The sequence below is a fragment of the Oncorhynchus mykiss genome, chromosome 25, assembly GCF_013265735.2.
Source record: "Oncorhynchus mykiss isolate Arlee chromosome 25, USDA_OmykA_1.1, whole genome shotgun sequence".
In the NCBI taxonomy this organism is placed as follows: Eukaryota; Metazoa; Chordata; class Actinopteri; order Salmoniformes; family Salmonidae; genus Oncorhynchus; species Oncorhynchus mykiss.
This window is the reverse complement of record NC_048589.1, coordinates 2,742,755-2,762,344: the sequence shown is the minus strand read 5'-3', so window position 1 is coordinate 2,762,344 and position 19,590 is coordinate 2,742,755. Positions and strand designations below refer to the sequence as shown.

General features: G+C 42.2%; 1 protein-coding gene across 5 annotated transcripts in view; it reads right to left on the bottom strand.

Moving 5' to 3' along the window:
- Positions 1-19,590, bottom strand: part of rbks (ribokinase) — a 76,605-nt gene that overhangs the window by 19,660 nt on the left and 37,355 nt on the right. For 3 of the 5 annotated variants that reach the window (XM_021584327.2, XM_036962219.1, XM_021584325.2), the window contains 4 exons: positions 19,154-19,286; positions 18,181-18,244; positions 17,812-17,874; positions 9,333-9,497 (listed from right to left, as the gene is read on the bottom strand). In XM_021584327.2, coding sequence (XP_021440002.2) covers positions 9,333-9,497; positions 17,812-17,874; positions 18,181-18,244; positions 19,154-19,286 — 425 coding nt within the window. The remainder of the gene's footprint in view (positions 1-9,332; positions 9,498-17,811; positions 17,875-18,180; positions 18,245-19,153; positions 19,287-19,590) is intronic. The other 2 variants (XM_021584328.2, XM_021584329.2) reach the window with 1 other exon arrangement.

The window sequence follows — 19,590 nt, the reverse complement described above, 5'->3', positions numbered from 1 at the left end:
AGTATGTGTGTATGGATGTACATACAGTTGAAGTCAGAAGTTTACATACACCTTAGCCAAATACATTTAAACTCAGTTTTTCCAATTCCTGACATTTAATCCTAGTAAAAATTCCTTGTCTTAGGTCAGTTAAGATCACCACTTTATTTTAAGAATGTGACATGTCAGAATAATAATAGAGAGAATGATTTATTTCAGCTTTTATTTCTTTCATCACATTCCCAGTGGGTCAGAAGTTTACATGCACTCAATTAGTATTTGGTAGCATTGCCTTTAAATTGTTTAACTTGGGTCAAATGTTTCAGGTAGCCTTCCACAAGCTTCACACAATAAGTTGGGTGAATTTTGGCCCATTTCTCCTGACAGAGCTGGTGTAACTGAGTCAGGTTTGTAGGCCTCCTTGATCGCACACGCTTTTTCAGTTCTGCCCACACATTTTCTATGGGATTGAGGTCAGGGCTTTGTGATGGCCACTCCAATACCTTGACTTTGTTGTCCTTAAGCCATTTTGCCACAACTTTGGAAGTATGCTTGGGGTCATTGTCCATTTGGAAGACCCATTTGCGACCAAGCTTTAACTTGACTGATGTCTTGAGATGTTGCTTCAATATATCTACATAATTTTCCTACCTCATGATGCCATCTATTTTGTGAAGTGCACTAGTCCCTCCTGCAGCAAAGCACCCCCACAACATGATGCTGCCACCCTCGTGCTTCCCAGTTGGGATGGTGTTCTTCGGCTTGCAAGCCTCCCCCTTTTTCTTACAAACATAACGATGATCATTATGGCCAAACAGTTCTATTTTTGTTTCATCAGACCAGAGGACATTTCTCCAAAAAGTTTTGTCCCCATGTGCAGTTGCAAACCTTTTGGCTTTTTTACGGTGGTCTTGGAGCAGTGGCTTCTTCCTTGCTGAGCGGCCTTTCAGGTTATGTCTATATAGGACTTGTTTTACTGTGGATATAGATACTTTTGTACCTGTTTCCTCCAGCATCTTCACAAGGTCCTTTGCTGTTGTTCTGTTGTTCTGACAGCTGCGTGGTCCCATGGTGTTTATACTTTCATACTATTGTTTGTACAGATGAACGTGGTACCTTCAGGCATTTGGAAATTGCTCCCAAGGATGGTCCAGACTTGTAGAGGTCTACAATTATTTTTTTAGGTTCTTGGCTGATTTCTTTTGATTTTCCCATGATGTCAAGCAAAGAGGCACAGTGTTTGAACGTAGGCCTTGAAATACATCCACAGGTACACCTCCAATTGACTCAAATTATGTAAATTAGCCGATCAGAAGCTTCTAAAGCCATGACATAATTTTCTGAAATGTTACAAGCTGTTTAAAGGCACAGTCAACTTAGTGTATGTAAACCTCTGACCCACTGGAATTGTGATACAGTGAATTATAAGTTAAATAATCTGTCTGTAAACAATTGTTGGAAAAATTACTTGCGTCATGCACAAAGTAGATGTCTTAACCGACTTACCAAAACTATAGTTTGTTATCAAGAAATGTGTGGAGTGGTTGAAAAATGAGTTTCAATGACTCCAACCTAAATTAATGTAAACTTCTGACTTCAACTGTATGTGACTGATTTTACCTCAGATTTTATTTAAGCTAAAGCCATTGTGTATTCCTGCATCTGTGAAATAAAACACTGTTTTGTGTGTGTGTGTGTGTGTGATTGTGTGGGCGTGTGTAAGTGAGCAGCTGCGTGGGTATGCGCAGGGCTTTAGCCACCTGGCGCTCTGAGGTGGATGCTAGGGCCTCTTTCGAGTAAAAGTGGAAACAGTGCGTCACACACGCGCGTACACACACGTAGACAACACGTCAAACTCAGCTTACACAACCTCTGTTTCGATGATACAGATCACACCTTCCTTCCACTTTCCAAGAGAGAAAATAGGTTTCTGATATGATACAATTTCAAATAAACCCCTCTCTTTCCTCTCGCTCTCTCAATATCTGCCCCCTCTTCACTTTCACAGCTAGTTTCAATTGACCCTCATCCCTCTCTCTGTAAACTCTCTCAGATCACTTTTTCTTCATTCTCTCCGCCAGTCTTTATCCCCCTCTCTCTTTATTGTATCTCCTCTTTCTAGACTTCATCTCTCTCTGAATCTCTCTCTCAAATACTGTACCCTGGCTACTTGTTCTCTATTCCTCCCACTCTCTCATGTCACTCTTCCTTTGTCTAGCTCTCTCTCTTTTTCTGTTTCTGTGTATCTAATGCAGTGTAAACTAAAGAGGCGCAGCCAGTTGAGGTGTAAGGACAGCGCTATCACCCTCTTCGTCTTACCCCCACCCTGTCTTGAGGCCCATCTGCCATCTGTGGTGACACCACATGTCCGTGTATGTTTACATCGACTACGTGACCAGGAAGGATGGTTCAACCCCAGTCCAGAGATATGCTGGTGAATAAGCTACAGTGCAGGAAACTGCACATACAAACATGTGGCCACTGCACTTGCCAGTAAAGCAGGGTTGGGGTCAATTCTATTTTAATTCACACAAATCAAGGTCACTATAGTAACAAATACTGGTATTAATGGACCTAGACAAATCAAATCAGGAAGTAAAATGAAATTCCAATTCCAATATTGTGCATGGAAGAGCTAATAGGAAAATTGGCATTGACATTTCACTTCCCGAATTCAATTAACTTCCTGAATTCACTTTACTTCCTGAATTGAACCCTGAAGTGCAGTCCAGTGCTAGCGTCACAGTCTGTCATAACCATAATAACACAATGACTCGACCCAAAGCTATATGCAACTGCCAGACATAGGTGTTAAAATACTCAGACATTAGCTAATAGTCATCAGTCAGCTCACTACCATTTGTCCCTCCAGGTGTTGTGGGGAACAGCTGTAGTAGATGTGCAGTACTGTAGAGCGAGAGTAGGTTAGAGCCACATCTGTTATGGCAGATGTGGTAACATCTGAGTCATGTCTGGAGGTGTTGTGAGTCTAGGGGTGCGTTCCAAATGGCCTATTACCTATGGGTCTTGGTCAAAAGTAGTGCACTATATAGGGAATAGGATCCCATTTTCGACGCAACGTCTTTTGGTTCGTCAGGTCGGCTGAGCTGCTTGCATTTATAATTGCCATCCTCCGATATACTTGTGTGTGTTTATGTACTCATGCATGCGCACACACACACACACACACACACACACGCACGCACGCACGCACGCACGCAAACACACACACACACACACACACACACACACACCACACACACACTCTTGAGGACTATCCGGATGAGAGACAGAAATGTAGGGAGTGAGAAAGTGATAGAGAAAGAAAAAGAAAGGCAGGGGTTTAGAAGAGGCAGAAGGAGAAAAGTAAAGAGAGGAGGAAGCTGAAAGAGAGAAATAACAAGTAGGAGAGATAGAAAGTAAGAGAGAGAGATATATGGAAAAGGTCAGGAGAGGGTGAGGCAGGCAGTCTCACACACACACACACAGATGGATGAGTCACCGGAGAGCGTTTGGAGAGTGTTTAAGAGGCTCTAATTGCATCTGGTGAGAAAATATAAAAGCTACCTCTTGAACAGAGAGCAAAAAGAAAGAGGGACAGAAAATGGAGAAAGTGAGAGAGAAAGAGAGACGGAGCGAGAGAGAGAGAAAGAGGGCTTTGGATGGATGCATTACCACTTACAGGTTCAGATAATTACCCTCTCCTTGCTTACGAGGTAGAGTGAAAGGATAGAAAGAAAGAGATGGAGAATAAACAACATATTCATTAGTTGGGAAGAATGATACATAGTCTAAAAAATAAATCAATAATTCAGTGTATGAAAAAACATGTAAAGTGTTGGTGCCATGTTTCATAAAAGATCCCAGAAATGTTCCATATGCACAAAAAAAGCTTATTTCTCTCAAATTTGTGCACACATTTGTTTATATCCCTGTTAGTGATCATTTCTCCTTTGCCAAGATAATCTATCCACCTGACAGATGTGGCATTTCAAGAAGCTGATTAAACAGCATGATCATTACACAGGTGCACCTTGTGCTGGTGACAATAAAAGGCCACTCTAATATGTGAGGGACCGGCTCGATTCGGTCTTATGTATCAAAATTTGAAATTGTGTTTTTTTTTACATTGGATAAAAGTAGAGACTGAAACTGTGCTGCTGGCAACAATTTAACGTTTACTGACACTGGCCATATTCAACGGGTGTTGAGCGTTTGTAAATTCGTTAGTTATTCTGTGCTCTGGCACACTCAGACAAGAGTGCTCTGAAATCGGAGTAGATAGCCAGAGCGAATTTACTAGCTACGTCTATCAACAGATGTTGCAGTGACATCATGAACATTCTATTGAAATGGTGACTTGCATAGTGGAGTATTTTGTTTAGACATGCAGCTAGCTAGCTAGCAAAACAATGAACCATAATCCCAACTCATAACGTTACTACCCTGCATAAATATGCAGGTGGCTAACCAACCAGGTTCAATGTTAGCTAGCTAGCTAACATTAGGCTATAATTAGCCATGTAAATGGCTCTGACATACGAATAATATTACTAAAGTACACAGATCATACACATAATGTTAGCTAGTGAGCAAGCCAGCTAACGTTAGCCAGCTAGCTAACAGTACACTAACTTGAAATTAAAATTACTTTGACAAAATTAGAAATGTGTAATATCTGAAAATGTTGCTAGCTAGACTCTTACCGTATACATGGATGAACGCTTCTCCCTCTCTGTCATGGATGCCATGGTTGCCCTTAGCTTGAAGATGTAATCCGGAGACAGGTGTTTTATACCAAAGCCTGCATATTTGCAATCAAACGGCAGAATTTTCTCCATCTCCTTAGCTATCATACTCTAATTCCACTGGGCCTTCCACTGATTTCAAAACATGGTCCTCCAGAAGTGGAGAGCAACACTTTTGCAGTTCTACTACATCACATCTTTCAAAAAAGCCACATTAGAAAGGATTACCTACACATACTGACCAGCTCATGTTATAGACAGAAGCGTGCTACACAGCAGACCAATCCAAACTCATCTCTCGGCATATCCAGCCCACCCATTATCTCAGACAATCGTGGCTAGCGGGAACGTTCCTGTCTTTGTCCGTGGCTAAACCAACTAGGCTCGTAATTTAACAATTTTATTCGTATTTACAGATGCCGTACAAGTTTGTTATTAAAGCACATGAAAGTTCACATGTTCCACAAGGCATTTCTGCCCCAAAACGCGTTTTGATTTTAAAACAAAGTTCACGTTCAAATGACTCTCCTGTGAAGTAGTGACACGCGACATACGGCTAGTTCCCTTAAACAAGTCACAAATGTGCAGTTTTGTCACATAACAGAATGCTACAGATAAGGGAGCATGCACTTGACATGCTGACTGCAGGAATGTTCGCCAGGAGCTGTTGCCAGAGAATTTAACTTCTCTACCATAATCCACATCCAGCTTCTTCACCTGCGGGATCGTTTGAGCATTTCTGTCTGTAATAAAGCCCTTTTGTGGGGAAAAACTTATTCTGATTGGCTGGGCCTGCCTCCCTAGTGGGTGGGACCATGCCCTCCCAGGCCCACCCATGGCTGCGCCCCTGCCCAGTCATGTTAAATCAATAGATTAGGGCCTAATTTATTTATTTCAATTGACTGATTTCCTTATTTGAGCATTAATGTTGAAATTGTTGCATGTTTATATTTTTGTTCAGTATATATGCAGTAAATATACATATTTACCATTTAATATATGATAACAAAGATCTTAAAAAACATTCTTTCAGTGACTATGTGACGCAACATCAAGTGTACAGCATGAAAAAGCAACAGTACAGTACCTCAACCCTGGAGAGTTATTTCTAAGAATCTGTTTCTCTTTCATCCTTAAGGAAAACCTCCCGAGGAGTCATTTGCGTAGGCCGGGCAGCAGCGAGCTCCGTCACCTGACGATCCAATCGCGTCATTAGCCCCCGGGCCAAACCATTGACACCGCACCCCTTCCGGAGGCTGACATTCACGTAATCTGCTTGTGCTTCTATCACATCAAATTGTCTCTTATCTCTCCACGCAGTGATGCCTATTAGCGCCTTGGCAGAGGGAGTTGATAATCCATGCCAGGGTATATGATATCAGAGGTGGTACGTCAGAGATGGCGCGCAATGCCATCTGGGTTGCCCAGATTGCCCATCTGTGGGCAATGAGGTGGGCGAGAGCCCATTACGACATGCTTTGGAAGTGGATGGTGGTAACTAATAAAAGGGCCCCGACACCAGAGCCGGATGTCCCCGTATGTCTCAACTCCACAGATGTGAGACACCGATGCGGTCCAATAATAGACTGGGGTGCTAATGATGATAGAGCTCCGTGGTCTAGTTATTCCCATTGGAGGTGTGGTGCTTTATTTACCTGGAGCTGCCATTCTTTTGGGTGGGGAAGTTTATTAATGAAGTGGTATACTGTACCTTGACAAACACACACATCACATGCATGCACACACCCAGCTTGCGAAACACACACTTGCAGATAAAGACTGATACAGACTCAGCGAGGTAACGCACCCCTTTTACATTTTGAGGGCGATAATATATTGCAGGGAAATCAGTGGCAGCTGCATTTACCGAGGACCACCACTTAGTTTATGAACACCGACTTGGCAAAACTATAGTTTGTTAACAAGAAATGTTAACAACCTAAGTGTATGTAAATTTCCGACTTCAACTGTATATTGTATGCGCAAAGCATTTGGGAAATTATATTATTTCAAACTAATACAATTGCTCAGAGAAAAATATTTTGTTTAACAAGTAATAAAAAAATAATTAAAAAAGGTAGGGGTCAAAATTATTGACACCCCTGTTTTCAATACCTCACATTCAGAGGATAACAGCACAGAACCTTTTTCTAAAATGTTTTATGAGTTGGAAGGATCTACAGAATCCTTCCAGATCCTTGGTATTTTTCATCTGTGCTTATGGACCACAGGTTTTCAATGGGTTTCAATTCTGGAGACAGATGGCCGTTGCAAAATGTTGATTTTGTGGCCAATTAACCATTTCTTTGTGTGTTTTCATGTAGGCTTGGGGTTATTATCTTGCTGGAAGATCCATTTGTGGACAGGTTTTTGGCAAAAAATATCCTAGTACTGGGTAAAGTGTATGACGCCGTTGACCTTAACAAGGACGCCAGGACCAGTGAAAGCAAAATAGCCACTTTAACATCAAAGATCAACCATCATATTTTACAGTAGGTATGGGGTTCTTTTCTGCTCATGCATTCTCATTTTGATGCCAAACCAACCACTGGTGTGCATGACCAAAGAGTTCTATTTACATGTCAACCAACAAAGGGCTGCCGTTTTAAGGGCTCATAACCAACTGTGCTATTTTGAGTCCGACACTAACTGCTTTGTCGAGACATGGTCCAAATCCCGTCATCAGCATGAAGAAAAGATGGAGAAAAAAGGCGAGGAGGGCGGGGTGTCTTGTAAGAATTTGACGACGAGTAGGTAAACCCCTACTACCCTCTGTATTATTGGCTGAACAAAAACACGAATAATATAGAACTGGCTGGCTTCTCCGTGCAGGACAGAGTAGCTACGTAAATAACTGTGGTGCGAGATGTCTAATATTAAAGAAGTCTCAAGGTATTGCTCACCTGAGGCAGAATACCTCATGATAAGCTGTAGACCACACTATCTACCAAGAGAGTTCTTATCTATATTATTCGTAGCCGTCTATTTACCACCACAAACCGATGCTGGCACTAAGACCACACACAATGAGATGTATAAGGCCATAAGCAAACAAGAAAATGCTTATCCAGAAACAGCACTCCTAGTGGCCGGGGACTTTAATACAGGTAAACTTAAATACATTTTACCTAATTTCTACCAGCATGTCACAAGTGCAACCAGAGGGGGAAAAAACTCTAGGCCACCTTTAATCCACACACAAAGACGCATACAAAGATCTCCCTCGCCCTCCATTTGGCAAATCTGATCTCTTATAAAACATCCCGCTATGCCCTCAGTGGAACCATCAAACAGGCAACGATTGAATCCTACCACACCGGCTCTGACGCTCGTCAGATGTGGCAGGGCTTGAAAACTATTATGGACAACAAAGGGAAACCCAGCCGCGAGCTGCTCAGTGATGTGAGCCTACCAGACGAGCTAAATGCATTTTATGCTTGCTTCGAGGCAAGCAACACTGAAGCATGCGTGAGAGCACCAGCTGTACCGGACGATTTTCAACCTCTCTCTGGCCGAGTCTGTAATACCTACATGTTTCAAACAGACTACCAAATTCCATGTGGCCAAGAAAGCGAAGGTAACCTGCCTAAATGATTACCACCCTGTAGCACTCACGTCGGTAGCCATGAAGTGCTTTGAAAGGTTGGTCATGGCTTACATAAACACCATCATGCCAGAAACCCTAGACCCACTCCAATTTCTATTCCACCCCAACAGATCCACTGATGACGCAATCTCCATCTCATTCAAACACTGCCCTTTCCCACCATTGTATTTGGCGCATGTGACAAATCAAATTTGATTTGAAACGGCATTGGCACTTGGATTGGAACCGGTACTTTGGTCAGATGACATAAAAATAGAGCTCTTTGGAAATGCCCAGACTAAGGATTTAAGGGATCTGGAAGGATTCTGTATGGAGGAATGATCTAAGATCCCTCCCAATGTGTTCTCCAGCTCATAAAATATTTTTGAAAAAGGCTCAGTGTCATTATCCTCGTAAGCGGAGGTATTGAAAGGCATGGGGAAAAATGCTGTCAATTTTTTGCCCTACTTTTTTGAGTAAAAAAAATAAAAAGTTTATTACAAAACCTCTTTCTCTGAGCAATTGTATTAGTATAAAATAATATAATTTCATAATTTCTTTGAGCATACAATATATATAATGACTTTATTTTACACAGTCATTTTTGCTAATTTTTATCAAGGGTGTCAATCATTTCAGGCCCCATTGTAATATATAGCTAGGGATGTTATTCTGAACAACAAAGACAATCTGGGAAAATAAGATAATGGTGATATGAGGCCTCAGTGTCAATTTCAATAATGTATGAATGAACAGAGGATTGTGCCAGTAAAGCGGGCTTAGTTCTTGATAAATCAGAATCTAAAAGAAATTCCCTGATGACTCACTGTAGGTTGGAACAGAGATTGTCGAGCGTTGCTTCAGGACAGACAGACAGACAGACAGACAGACAGACAGACAGACAAAGCAGACAGACGCCCAGACGTACCGTTGTTCTCATGGGACAGGCCAACAGACAGAAAGATGTAGACAGAGGTAGACAGTACGAAGACAGTACATAGATAGACGTCCAGACTTACCGTTGTTCTCATGGGACAGGCGCAGGGCCTGCAGGGAGGTGTCCGGGCTGATCTCCAGCTGGCACACCATTACCTTGGCATGGCTTAAGGCTGGCAGTGCCCGCCGCAGATCCTCGCCACCCAGTAGCAGGTTGGCACCAGCCACGATCACAATGGCATTCTCCCCTGCGGACGTGACACAACGGAAGTGACCAAATGGAAAGATGATGACGGGGCATGAGGGTCACTGGCCCTCGCTTACGACAGCATAGGTACGTACTGTGTTTTTGTGTGTGTCACACACACACACACACACACACACACACACACACACACACACACACACACACACACACACACACACACACACACACACACACACACAAAATACCCATAAAAATAACACAGCTAGTCATTCCAGGTACATAGTGTTGGAGTACTAAAACACAGTCAGAGGAGATTGGAGCATGTCGAAGGGCCAGTCCAAGGCTAACAGGGGTCTGAGATCCTTGAACCACTTTTGCTCAGTGGATTCAGGAAATGAACTGTCATTCAACAATTGTACGTCCTGTCAAATCATCTTTAGAAAGTGAATCCAAAATATAAATGAATTTCCTGGATTGAGTTACAATGACCAAAATGACCATAGAATGTTGTTTTCAACGAGAATCTCAAATCAATTGTACCCGTTTATATCACACTGGTTAGTAGGGTTGGGCTTTGTCCTATCGTGATATACACATTCTTTTTTTGTCTTACCAGAGTGACATGGGCTGGATAGAAGCAGTCTACTGCGTTTAGGACTGGATAATAATTGCTTTATTTGCCTAACAAAATAATAGAAAAATAAATAATATTGTTTGTTCTAACTCTCATAAAGCTGTGATTGAAAAAAAGCTTATGCTTATGCAGAGATCCCTCTGTGTGTCAAAATGCAAGCCGAGATCTCACGCTCAGAGTTGCTTAAAACAAACTTAAGCCTATGCAACATTAACCAAATAAAAACAGTTCTGTAGCAATGAGGTTTATGCAGTAGGCTATAGGCCCAATATATCATCACTGCATTCTGGCTATCCTTGAGTTGCCCTGCCAATGTTGTTCTTCTCAGACCATTTTGAAATTATATATATAAATGTGGTATTTGATCACACTGGTAATAGATAATTTTAGTATTACAGGTGAGGCACAGCTGAGTGAGCATTGGGGCTGTCCCCGACAAAAAACATCTTGGTTGACCAAAAGTCGTCTGTTCTTTCGACCAATCGATTGGTGTATTTTTTCCATATACAGTGCATTACAAAAGTATTCAGACCCCTTGGCTTTTTCCACATTTTGTTACGTTACAGCCTTATTCTAAAATTGATTAACTAAAAATATTTCCTCATCAATATACACACAATACCCCATAATGACAAAGTGAAAACAGGTTTTTAGAAATGTTTGCAAATTTATTCAGACCCTTTGCTATGAGACTCGAAATTGAGCTCAGGTGCATCCTGTTTCCATTGATCAACCTTGAGATGTTTCGACATGTAACGAGTGCACTGAGAGTCGGGAAGCAAGTACAGAGAGTTTTAATAAATAAACAAAACAATAAACATGAAACACAAACAACACACCAACATGAAACAGAGTCAAAAACACCTGAGGAAAGAACCAAGGGGAGTGACAGATAAAGGGAAGATAATCAAGGAGGTGATAGAGTCCAGGTGACAGGTGACAGGCGTGCGGGATAAATCAGCAGCCTGATGACATAGAGGCCAGAGAGGGAGTATACGTGGCACGACAACTTGATTGGAGTCCACCTTTGGTAAATTCAATTGATTGGACATGAAAGGCACACACCTGTCAATTTAAGGTCCCGCAGATGACAGTGCATGTTAGAGCAAAAACCAAGCCATGAGGTCGGAGGAATTGTCCGTAGAGCTCCGAGACAGGATTGTGTCGAAGCACAGATCTGGGGAAGGGTACCAAAAAATGTCTGCAGCATTGAAGGTCCCCAAGAACACAGTGGCCTCCCTCCATCCTTCTTAAATTAAAGAAGTTTGGAACCACCAAGACTCTTCCTAGAACTGGCAGCCTGGCCAAACTGAGAATGGCCTTGGTCAGGGAGGTGAACAAGAACCCGATGGTCACTTTGACAGAGCTCCAGAGTTCCTCTGTGGAGATGGGAGAAACTTCCAGAAAGACAACCATCTCTGCAGCACTCCACCAATCAGGCCTTTATGGTAGAGTGGCCAGACTGTAACGGCTGTTGGAAGGAGAGGACTAAGATGCAGCGTGGTAAGTGTCCATGTTAAATTTATTCGATAAGCTGAACACTGAAACACAAAGTAAACAAAACAACAACCGAAACAGTCCTGTCTGGTAGAGACACAGAAACAACTACCCACAACTCAAGTGGGAAAAACAGGCTGCCTAAGTATGGTTCTCAATCAGAGACAATGATTGCCAGCTGCCTCTGATTGGGAACCATACCAGGCCAAACACATAGAAATGGAAAACATAAAACACAAAACATAGAATGCCCACCCCAACTCACGCCCTGACCAAACTAAAACAGAGACATAAAAAAGGAACTAAGGTCAGGACGTGACACAGACGGAAGCCACTCCTCAGTAAAAGGCACATGACACTCTATTTGGAGTTTGCCAAAAGGCACCTAAAGACTCCCAGACCATGAGAAACAAGATTCTCTGGTCTGACGGATCCAAGATTGAACTCTTTGGCCTGAATGCAAAGCGTCACTTCTGGAGGAAACCTGGAACCATCCCTACAGAGAAGCATGTTGGTGGCAGCATCGTGCTGTGGGGATGTTTTTCAGCGGCAGGGCCTGGGAGACTAGTCAGGATAAAGGGAAAGATGAATGGAGCAAAGTAGAGAGATCCTTGATGAAAACCTGCTCCGGACGCTCAGGACTGGGGCGAAGGTTCACCTTCCAACAGGATAATGACCCTTAGCACACAGCCAAGACAACGCAGGAGTGGCATCAGGACAAGTCTCTGAATGTCCTTGAGTGGCCCAGCCAGAGCCCGGAATTGAACCTGATCGATGGAGAGATCTGAAGATAGCTGTGCATTGATGCTCCTCATCCAACATGACAAAGGTCGAAATGATCAGCAGAGAAGAATCGGACAAACTCGACGAGTACAGGTGTGCCAGGCTTGTAGCGTCATACACAAGAAGACTTGAGGCTGTAATCGCTGCCAAAGGTGCTTCAACAAAGTACTGAGTAAAGGATCTGAATCCTTATGTAATGTGATTTTTATACATATGCAAAAAATTATAAAAAACAGTTTTCGCTTCGTCATTAAAAATAAGGCTGCAACATTTTAGAATCCATTTTCGAATAAGGCTGTAACGTAACAAAATGTGGAAAATGTCAAGGGGTCTCAATACTTTCTGAAGACACTGTATATACACACCCTATGTGTCTTAATACAATCAACTATACTAAACAAAAATATAAACGCAATATGCAACAATTTCAAATATTTTACTGAGTTAAAGTTAAAGTTCTAAATAAAAATTATACAAACCTAAAAAGTAACTTCTATTGCCATTGACAACTATGTAAAAATAGCCGAAATAAAGCCAACAAATAAAAACATTGCAGCCTGCAGGTAGAAACTATCCTGATAAAAAAATCACATAGAAACTATCCTGATAAAAAAATCACATTGTCTACGCATGGCCTGTCTGCCACGAACTTGAAAGAAGCTTGCACTAACAAACTTGCAACAATGTATAAAATATTCTGGGCTCGGTCAGACACAGCTGTATGCTATTTTGCACAAGGGATAAGCGCTCATCGGGTAGACCAATTTTATGACATTTCCACTAGATCAGAGCATGACATTTTTCCCTTTCACACCATGGTTATCGAAAGGGAAAGCTGGAAAGATTTTTCAAAAACATTGAGGAACTATTGTCATTCTCAATGGATGGAAAAACAGACTTTGTTTGTTTTTTTACTTTGAGAAGCTCCACAGCTCATTAGTGAAGACGCAGTTAAGCCAATCAGAAATACTATCAGATCCCCAAATGGGCACATTTTCAGTATATACCTACATTTGCGCACAGGCCAGGTAGCATACAGGCCTACTTTTATGCAGAATCGGGTGCATGTCCTTACTCAACATTGACAGTAGTGCTCCAAACAAAAGACAATGGACTAGGAATGCCTTGGCGATTGACCGGTTGGTGACCACTTGCTTAGTCTATAGACTTTCACTCTTATTTTAAAAAGCCACAACTTTAGGACAACACCTTGGGTAGGCTAGAATATTTGGGATATAAGCTACTGTTCATCATTTTAACTTGTCTTAAAGCTTTTATGATAGGCCAGTAGGAGGAATGAGGATAGGTTATTGGCCATTTGGTTTTCAACCTCGCTTGGAGGGATTTTCCCAGGCCAGCATGGATATTTTTCTTTCTTAATAAGCTTAAACTTAAATAAACTTGTAATTCGACTTTTCTAAAGGCTATTGTTATTGGTTGTTCTCTCTCATTATCAGTCCCCTGGCTAACTTACATTTCAGGCTATTCAAATAACGTTTTGAGATGGAACTCCGTTACATTCATCGTTTAAATCGGGAGAAAGCCATGCATACAACAATGAAGCGTAGCCTTCAGCCATATACATAAACCATATAGAATGCAGAGAGAAGGGAATATAGACAGTTTTTTTTTAAAACAGCTAAACATAAGATAGGTAGGTGTCCATTAGGAGTGTCCATTATATATATAAAAAAAATCATGAATATGTTTAGGCTATAGCCTAATGCATCTGACAGAGAGAGTCAGCAAGAAACAATACTTTCTGACTGGACATTTTGCGCTGCTTTGGTGGAATTCTCTGCATTGTGTGGCCTACATTCCTCTTTTGCGTTCTGTATCACATATTTATTGAAATAGGTTATCGTAAATAGGAACAGGCAAATGTGCACTGCAAGACTCCGATCTTTACTACGGGGTGCCAGTCAAGTTCAAATAGGCTAAACCCTTGTGATTCTGGATTAGCTAGCCCATCCCCGGTTCTAAGCATACTAAACATTTCTAGCTGAACATCATAGCAGGCCTGGAAGCAGTGACTAATCAAAAGAGGACCATCGTGCCCTCCCAAGTTTGGTTGGTACGTATAACCAGTGAATCCAGATAAGCAACAAATGTGATGGGTCTGCACTAATGTCGTATAAAGCCTACTTAATTTTTCTTTTTCACTGCATCAGGGAGGCATAAATATTTGTATGAAAATAACAAGTTTCAACAACTGAGACATAAACTGAACAAGTTCCACAGACATGTGACTAACAGAAATTGAATAATGTGTCCCTGCTGCATTAAGTACTGCAGTACTCCTCCTCATGGACTGCACCAGATTTGCCAGTTCTTGCTTTGAGATGTTACCCCACTCTTCCACCAAGGCACCTGCAAGTTCCCGGACATTTCTCGGGGGAATGGCCCTAGCCCTCACCCTCCGATCCAACAGGTCTCAGACGTGCGCAATGGGATAGAGATCCGGGCTCTTTGCTGGCCATGGCAGAACACTGATATTCCTGTCTTGCAGGAAATCCCGCACAGAACGAGCAGTTTGGCTGGTGGCATTGTCATGTTGGAGGGTCATGTCAGGATGAGTCTGCAGGAAGGGTACCACATGAGGGAGGAGGATGTCTTCCTGTAACGCACAACGTTGAGATTGCCTGCAATGACAACAAGCTCAATCCGATGATGCTGTGACACACCGCCCCAGACCATGACGGACCCTCCACCTCCAAATCGATCCCCCTCCAGAGTACAGGCCTCGGTGTAACGCTCATTCCTTTGATGATAAACGTAAAACCGACCATCACTGTCTGGTGAGGACCTGCGTTACAACAGGCCTATAAGCCCTCAGTCCAGCCTCTCTCAGCCTATTGCGGACAGTCTGAGCACTGATGGAGGGATTGTGCATTCCTGGTGTAACTCGGGCAGTTGTTGATTTAGTGCTGTCTTAGGCATTTCACAGTAAGGACACTGCAATTTATTGCCCTGGCCACATCTGCAGTCCTCATGCCTCCTTGCAGCATGCCTAAGGCACATTCATACAGATGAGCAGGGACCCTGGGTATCTTTCTTTTGGTGTTTTTCCAGAGTCAGTAGAAAGGCCCCTTTAGTGTCCTACGTTTTCATAACTGTGACCTTAATTGCCTACCGTCTGTAAGCTGTTAGTGTCTTAACAACCGTTCCACAGGTGCATGTTCATTAATTGTTTATGGTTCATTAAATAAGCATGGGAAACAGTGTTTAAACCCTTTACAATGAAGATCTGTGAAGTTATTTGGATTTTTACGGAATTATCTTTGAAAGACAGGGTCCTGAAAAAGGGACGCCTTTTTTTTGCTGAGTTTAGAAGATGAAAAACAGTTCAGTACTGGAATTTGTGTTACTTTCGGTACTTCTGTGAAATATGTCTCACGTCTTATACCGATTGAGAGGATCTCGTCTGTATCGTAATTTGTCTGAATCTTTTCAAGGAGGCAATAGTAAGCTAGCCAGGCTACATGCGCTTACAGCTGACATAGGGCGAGCCACTTTTGAGAAGCAAGCGATGAGAAAATTATGACATTTGACTTCTTCAAACAAAAATATAATACCTCCATGCCAGCAACTTGTTGACAAAACTGTCTCCAGAAGCAAACATTGGTAATACTTTGATTACAAAGCAGATGACGAGGGCCAGTCAACAGAAACAACTAAGCAAAAGGTTTTATAAAGCAGTGCAAGGGAGGTTTAGCTCCAAAACTACAAACAATTTTACACATGACATTTGCATTGTAACATTCTTCTAGCAGCTTAATCTTGGTTACCCGGTAGTAAAATTATGTTGCGTGAATTTGTAATTTCCTGTTTTACTTCTGGGGAGGGGGGTGTTGTTAACGATTGTGATTACCTTTGCTCAAAGGAAGTGAAGTTTCCTCCTTTGCAAAAGGAAACTCTAAGCCATACCCCTCTCTTCCGTAATTTCACACATGTTTATGTAATGTAAAAATGTCATTTTTGATTTGATACATTTTTACGATATAGCCAATTTTGAGTTTGTGGAATGTAGTGGAAACCGTTTATCATCCGCACCCAGGCCCACCAATTTAAGCACTACCTTCGCCCAATCCTGATTCGTCCAAATAATCAATGACGAAAACCCCAAACCAGGAACTACTGCTACTCGTAATCACATAATCCTACGTGAGCCTTGACAGATTCTCACCGTTTCATCTGTCCACGAGAGATTACTAGCAACTCAATTCCAATTATTTTTGAATGACATTAACATATATTTAGCATGACATTCATGTGAGCATTATAATATGACTACAACCCAAAAGTAAAGTAATGTGAAATAACGTAGTTATGCCAGCAATATATTTAGACTGCTCCGCGTTTGTCTAGGCTTGCTGGCAGTAGTTAGCCAGCAGCCCTGGATAGAGCATTGCACCCTGGGAGTTGAAATGCACTCTGAGAATTTAGTTCCGTTTTGGAACTAAACTACGATTTTAATACATTAAATGATTTAGCTATAATGAATCATAGGTTCATCATAGGCATCTATGACTATAAATGGGCAAATTAACCCTGATATGTATCAAATAACATTTGAAAACAGTTTAGATGTAATTGTCAAATTATTTTGTGTGCTCTGAGTCTCAGACATGGGTTTTGCATCTGGAATATTGAAGATATTCTTCTGTTATTTAATATGGTGTTTTATTTTGTTCAACAAATTGATGAGAGAATATATTATATTTGTTATTGTAGTTGTTGTACTAGTTTTTTCATTATTCTAACATAATGTTCAAATGCTCATCAACTGTCGCTATCGAAGTATAAATGCTGGTATCATGACTACACTATAAGAGCCCATGTTATGGCAGAAATTGACTCTGCACGAATGCCCAGCCGCCCCGTCTTCAGTCAGCTGTAAATTATTTTTTACAATTATGACGGTTACTTTATTTTCATGACGGTCTTCATCCATTACCGTCGGTTATACGGTAATAGTCATCCCTAACACAAACCCTTCTTCCGAAAACACTAACTTCCTGTGTACCTCCGCAGGATTCGCAAGATTTGTACTATTCACACACACCCGCATGCATGAACACACACTCACACTCAAGCGCTTCGCCCACCCACATATCAGCGATGCATTATATCACCTGATTCTATTTGCAGACACAGATGCAGATAAAGCCCAGGCTAATTTTACACTCTGTGCAGAGGAGGGTTTAGAGGGAAGTAGTAGAGTGGTGTGTACTGATCCTCATCCCATTCAGATGCACTTAGTGTGTAGGTGCACATCTGGTGAATCCTTCTCCTCAGTAAAGCACATGTATGTGTGTGTGTGTGTGTGTGAGTGAGTAACCAAGTAAGTGCACATTGAGCAAGTGAGTGATTGTATGTGTTGGTTATTTGTTGGGGGGATTTTTAAATTTTCACAGGGCAGTCTACGGCCCTCGTTTACCTGCATCGTTGACAATGATGGAGGCAGCACCAGTGGCCGAGTCAACCGTCTGCCCCACAAACTCTACAGAGGGAGAAAAAGAGGAATAAAGAGGAAGCATTTCAACACATACGATGTATTCCTTCATTTCTAATAGTTTGGCTCTTTTGGGACTATTCCATTGGTTCAATTACACTGTGCAAACTCAATCTTAAACGAAGCACATCTAAAAGAAAAACAAATATTATTTCGATCAAGGTCTGTGATGATGCATGCCATGAAATAGCATATCTGTTGCATTTCAAGCTAGTTTTGAAATAAGCACAGCAACTTTTTTGTATTTTAAGAATGGCCTGTTGTTTTGAAAGTTGTAATTTTTGGTATTCTTACCTGTGGATACACCATTGTCCTTGAAATTCTGGATGTAGTTTTCTCCAAAGAAGTCTTTGCCAACCTGAAATCAAAATGCTATGATGAAACTTCGAATACACGGATCTAAGCAATACATGAGATAGACACTTTTTTAAGATCAGTGAACTCCAACCAGAATCGGGTTGTATTTTCTCGTACCCCGCTGGCATACTGGCAAAGTGCCGTCACATCACACAAACACATGCACACACACATATGCACACACATAGACACACGTGCGAACACACACAAGGCCATCGCGCCAAGCCTTCAAGATACGACGACCCCACCCGTCCGACGCCTCCTCATGTCCACCTCTCCTCCCTCATCCTCCCCTCCTTCCCTCGATCCCTCAATCTGCTCTGGGATGTCCACATCGTAAAATCGTTTGGGGGGGCGTTGAAGGGGTCCCCACCTCGCCCTCAGGCTCCCCACTTTTATCCCACGCTTTCAAGGAAGAAGTCAAAGAGGCATCTGTGCCCTAACTGCCTATAAAGTGTAGTATGCAGTGGTAGTAGCACTATAGTGGGAGCCTAGGCCCCCTTTGTCTTTGAAGTGCGGCCTTCCTCCTTGGATGTTTCTCAAAAGCCTGGGCATCTATTTTTGGGCTCTGCCCATGCCTGGAGAGCCGCTCCTGCATTGTACAGCTTATCGACTGGACCCTTTGTTCTTGACAGGTGGGGCTTCAGCTACTTTGCTGACCCTTTTTTATGCTGTGCCTAGCTGATTGGAGACCTGGGGTTGGATGTATGGGAATACTTGGCGTATGTGGGTGGTGTTATGCATGAGTAATGGTACGGATCAAGGAAGAATGAGGGCCGGAGCGTTGACAGGGGTGGTTAGAGGAGTTCAGTTTGAAAGAGTGCGTTCTGGAAAAAAATAGTAGAGTACAGCAGAGGGACAGTGAGAGAGAGAGAGGGCTTGCTTGCCATTTACTGCCACAGTGTCATACCTTGCAGACCATGGCAGTCTTGGCTCCCATTCTAGCAGCCTGAATACATTGGTTTGCCCCTTTGCCTCCGAAACCAATGAAGAACTTGTGACCGTGGATGGTCTCTCCCGCCTTGGGTAGCCTTGGTGCCTGGCTGAGGGAGAAATTGCACAGGTAAAATATCCCTCACAGACTCATAAAACCCTGTAGTAAAACTCTAAAGTCACTTACAACTATGACAAAGGTGCAATGATATGTCCATTTTTCAGACAGCAACAATTGTACTCTGGTGATATGATCTCTGCTAATAACAGACTATGGGGATTGCAACATCGAGGAATCGCTTACTCACACTCACCCTCATTACTGACGCCACACATTTACACCCACACGCAGACACACCCCCCTCACACCTATGCTGCTGCTAAAATGATTATTGATTAGATGTATTACTACAA